The 4,897-nt window shown below is 48.7% G+C and overlaps 1 protein-coding gene across 1 annotated transcript in view; it reads right to left on the bottom strand.

Annotated features, from left to right (window-relative positions):
- Positions 1-4,649, bottom strand: part of TLE2 (TLE family member 2, transcriptional corepressor) — a 46,374-nt gene extending 41,725 nt beyond the window's left edge. Inside the window, exons 1-5 of the mRNA XM_015824637.2 lie at positions 4,567-4,649; positions 3,924-3,987; positions 2,577-2,621; positions 1,654-1,716; positions 1,377-1,451 (exon numbers count right to left, since the gene is read on the bottom strand). Coding sequence (XP_015680123.1) covers positions 1,377-1,451; positions 1,654-1,716; positions 2,577-2,621; positions 3,924-3,944 — 204 coding nt within the window. The 5' untranslated portion in view covers positions 3,945-3,987; positions 4,567-4,649. The remainder of the gene's footprint in view (positions 1-1,376; positions 1,452-1,653; positions 1,717-2,576; positions 2,622-3,923; positions 3,988-4,566) is intronic.
- Between the last annotated feature and the right edge of the window lie 248 nt (positions 4,650-4,897).

Below are 4,897 nucleotides of genomic sequence, written 5' to 3'. Positions count from 1 at the left end.
AGGAAGGGGAGGGAGGAAAGAGAAGGAGGGAGGGAGGGAGGGAGGGAGGAAGAAGGCAGGCAGGCAGGCAGGGAGGGAGGGAAGAAGGGAGAGAGGAAGGGGAGGAAGGAAAGAGAAGGAAGGAAGGGAGAGAGGGAAGGGAAGGGAGGAATTCTGGTAGCTGAAGTCCACAAGTCTTAAAGTTGTCAAAGTTGCAGACCCCTGCCCTAGGAGAATCCAGGTCACAGTCCCCAACCCCTGGGAGCTCCATCAGAAGCATCAGGCTGGACACATCCTCCCGGAGGAAGAGGAGGAGGAGGAGGAGGAGGGCTGCCCCTCTGCAAGAGTCTGGCTTCTAGGCTGCTTGGAAGAGAGCCCCTGCTTCAGTTAAACTCTCCAGGCGGTTAGGTCAAAGTTTCTGGCCCGTTTAAATAGGGTGGAAGGGCAGAGAGAGGTTCACGTCCCGTTTCTCAACCTCAGCGACTTTCAGAGGGGTAGACTTCAGTTCTCAGAATTCCCCCGGGGAGCATTAATTTTTTTTCTATCCTTACCCTTCTTTCTTTTTCTTTCTTTCTTTCTTTCTTTCTTTCTTTCTTTCTTTCTTTCTTTCTTTCCCCTTCTTCCTCCCCCTCCTCTCTCCTCTCCCCCTCATTTTCCTGCCTGCTTCCTTTCTCTTCCCTCTCCTTCCTTCCTTCTTTCCTTCCCTTTCTTTTTTCTTCTTTCCTTCCTCCCCCCTCTCCTTCCCTCCCTCTTCCTTTCTTTCCTTTCTTCCTTCCTTCCCCCTCCCACTCTTCCCTCCTTCTCCTTCCTTCCTTCCTTCCTCCTCCCTCTCTTCCCTCCTTCTCCTTCCTTCCTTCCTCCTCCCTCTCTTCCCTCCTTCCTTCCTCCTCCCTCTTCCCTCCTTCTCCTTCCTTCCTCCTCCCTCTCTTCCCTTCCTTGCTTCCTCCTCCCTCTCTTCCCTCCCTCTGCTTCCTTCCTTCCTTCCTTCCCTCCTTCCTTCCTTCCTTCCTTCTGACAACTCTGCCTCGCTCTGCTTTATTCATCTGTCTGTCAGAACCATGACACCTTCCTTCCTCCCTCTTCCTTTTACTTTCCTTCCTCCCCTCCCTCTCCCCCTTCCTTCCTCCCTTCTTCCTCCCTCCCTCCCTGTCTTGCATCCTTCTTCCTTCCTTCCTGTCCCTTCCTTCCCTTCCTGCCTTCCTCCTTCCTTCTATCTTTCTTTCCCTCCCTCCCTCCCTTCCTCCTTCTTTTTCCTTCCTCCCCTTCCTCTCTCCCTCCCTTCCTGGCACTTTGTGGGAGTTGAAGTCCACCCCTCTTAAAGTTGCTGGGGTTGAGAACCACCGCTGTGGTCAGTTAGTAGTGAAGGAGGTTGCTTGGCCCCAGCCACACTCACTCACCCCAATGATGTTGTTCAGCTCCCCCATTGTCACCAGCTTGGCCCGGTCCATGGCTTGCAAGACCTGCTGTTGGTGCTGGGGGGCCAAGGAAAACCATCAGTGCGCTTGGAAAACCGCTAGCATAGAACAACGGCCCTGCCCCAGACCTGCCAAGGCCCACTCTTAAAAAGGATACAGGGGTCTAGTTGCCACCAATGGTAAAGATGCATTACAGGTCATCCTCAACTTACAACCGTTCACTTTTTTCTTACCCGCTTGTGTTTGTTTATTTTTTTACCTCTTGTGTGAGAAACGGGATAATCTGGGCAGAGATAGCCGTTAGCCGCTTGACAATCTCAGCCTAAAGGAGAAGAGAAAGAAGAAACTTCGAAGCCTCGCTCTGCTCAAATTTTCTCTTGGGGGAGGGAAGGAAAGGAGGAAGGTAAGAAAGGGAGGAGGGAGGAAGGAAGGAAGGAAAGGAGGGAGGGAGGGAGGAAGGAGGGAGAGAGAGAGGGAGGGAGGAAGCAAGCAAAACAAGGAGGGAGGGAAGGAGGGAGGGAGGAAGGAAGGAAAGAAGGAAGGAAGGTAAGAAAAGGAGGAGGGAGGGAGGGAGGGAGGAAGGAAAGAAGAAAGGAAGGAGGGAGAGAGAGAGGGAGGAAGGAAGCAAGCAAAACAGAGGGAGGGAAGGAGAGAGGAAGGAAGGAAGAAATAAAAGAAGAAAGGAGGAGAGAGGGAGGGAGGAAGGACATAAGGAAGAAAGGAAGGGAGAGAGAGAGGGAGGAAGGAAGGAAGGAAGCAAACCAGGAAGGGAGGGAGGGAGGAAAGAAGGAAGGGAGGAAGGGAGGGAGGGAGGAAGGGAGGGAGGAAGGAAGGAAGGAAGGAAGGAAGGAAGGAAGGAGGGAGGATGGGAAATGGAAGGAGAAAAGTCCACCAATTTTTCCCTTCAGAAAGTCCCATTATTTCATACATTTTAAACAGCTTAGCTGCTTTCACACAACACTAAGGCTTAGCTTGTCGTGTGAACGCACCAGAGAGCTTGAGGGCACTGCACGAACACAGTGCCTATAAATTGCAAACCGGATGCTCCCTACGAAGCCAACTGCAACCTAGTCCCTTGGCATAACCCAAATTGACAACGTCACACCCATCTTTACACAACCACCCAATTCTGTAACCCCCTCCCCAACGTGCTCCTTTTTGAGATTCCCAGGATAATCATACCTGTTTATGCATTTCAATATTCAAACCGTAGGACATCTCGTAATACTGAAAAAGACGGAGGAGCAGCAGTTAGGCAGGCAGGCAGTTCATCCCCAGAGCTGCACAATTCCTTCATTTGATCAGGATAGGCCGCAGGGGTGGGGAACCTTGGCCCTTTTATGACTGGTGGACTTCAACTCCCAGAATTCCTGAGCCAGCCGTGCTGAGGGGAAAGGGAGAGGTTTCCAAGCTGAGCCATGCTGGCTGAGGAATTCTGGGAGTTGAAGTCCACGAGTCATAAAAGAGCCAAGGTTGCCTACCCCTGCCATAGGCAGACTTTGGAGTGCATGTGGCTGGGTGCATCGCACCTTGACGAATCAGTAAGAAGGTTGTCTGAGGTTAGGCTACTGTAGGGGTCTTCAAACCTGGCCTTTTTATGACTCGTGGACTTCAACTCCCAGAATTCCTGAGCCAGCATGGCTCAGCTTGGAAACCTCTCCCTTTCCCCTCAGCATGGCTGGCTCAGGAATTCTGGGAGTTCAAGTCCACAAGTCATAAAAGAGCCAAGGTTGTCTACCCCTGGTTTAGGCCTTCATTTTCTCCCTCATCATCGTGCCCCAATTCCCGACATTCGGTCCCTGACTGCAACGCAGCCATAGTTACACGCAAACATCGTGCAAGAAGCTCATAGACACCCCAAACAGCCACCAACAGATAGTCACATTCTTTAAAAAAAATCAAAAAGAACAATTTGGACCACGATTGATTATATGCCCTCAAATCAGGGGTCAACAATTAAGGACCACGTACAGGCAGGTCCTCGACTTACAACCGTTCATTTAGTGACCGTTCAAAGTAACAGAGACACTGAAAAAAGTGACTGGTGACCATTTTTCAAACTTACGACCGTCGCAGCGTCCCCCGTGGTCACGTGGTCAAAATTCGTACGCTTGGCAACTGGTTCATATTTATGATGGTCGCAGCATCCGGGGGTGAGGGGGTTTACGTGATCCACTTTGGCAACCGCCCGGCAAGCAAAGTCAATGGGGAAGCCGGATTCATTTAACAACCGTGTTGCTAACCTAACAGCTTCAGTGATTCACTTAACAACGGTGTCACGAAAGGGGGTAACATGGGGCAAAACCCACTTAACCACTGTCTCGCTTAGCGACAGAAAAGTGGGGCTCAATCGTGGTTCAACGGTCGCATGTGTGAAAAAACAGTCCTAAGTGCCATTGTTAACTTCAAAGAGTCACTAAATGAACTGTTGTAAGTCGAGGACCCCCTGTATTTTGTAAATCCAGAGCTTCTTGCTAAAACAAAAAAAAAAGTATTAGGGTTATGATTAGTATTATTACTATGCTTTACCATCACATAATGCCTCTGCATCTCTGTTTTTTCGCTTGCTAACTTCTCACATTCCAGCTTCAGGCTGCAACAACAAAGCAAATATGATTCATATATTTTTTTTCTGCTGAACTCTCTTTCAAAAACATCCCTTCCCCCAACCCCCCTTTCCAAACTCCTTCCCACTTTCAGTGGCTTCCTCGCTCAAGGACTGTAATGGACTGGGGGTGGGGGAGAAATGAGCAGAATCAAAAATAAATCAATTTACAAGCTGCCTCCCTTTTCTGGGGAATGCCCGCTCTTCATTGGAAAGGAAAAAGGGAAGGGAGAGGAGAAAAAAGGCCAGATTTTAGTAAACACACTATGCACTAAGCACAATGTGGTTTACTGGTGCAGCCTGCTGAGTGCATCCAGCCATTATTCTGCAAATGGGGCTTAAACAAACCACAGCTTAACGTGATGGGTGAACAAGGCCGCACCATGGTTGACAGGGAGAAAAAAAAAAAAGCAAACGGAGAGAAAAAAAAGCAATGAGAGAGATTTCTGGATTTTTCAAGGCCGTGCACAGTACTCTGGGTATACTACCACTGGATGTGGAGGTTCCACTTAAGTTACCCTAATTATGAACCCTAATCTTCTTCTTTTTCCCTCTTCTTCTCCATACCTGTGATACTGAGCTTGGAGGAACTGGAATTCTTCCTTAATTCGGTCACAAATCTCCAATACTGAGAACTTAAAAGGCTGCCCGGACTGAAAACAGAAAAGTAAAGAGACGGAATATCTTACAGCAGGGAGAAAAAAATAATAATAAAGTATGAATTATCATTTTTATTGTTGCAAATTGTTTGGCACCCTCCAAAACCAGGTTTTCCCAGACCAACGTATATAAAAATTCTATTTGTAGATAGTTCTCATCCTAAAAACCGTTCGTTCAGCGACTGTCCAAATTTACAATGGCACTAAAAAAATGTGACTAACAGCCAGTCCTCACACTT

The sequence above is a fragment of the Protobothrops mucrosquamatus genome, unplaced genomic scaffold (genome assembly GCF_001527695.2).
Source record: "Protobothrops mucrosquamatus isolate PMUCROS unplaced genomic scaffold, P.Mucros_1.0 scaffold2302, whole genome shotgun sequence".
NCBI lineage: Eukaryota > Metazoa > Chordata > Lepidosauria > Squamata > Viperidae > Protobothrops > Protobothrops mucrosquamatus.
The sequence above is the reverse complement of the archived record's forward strand: the minus strand, read 5'-3'. Positions and strand labels throughout refer to the sequence as shown.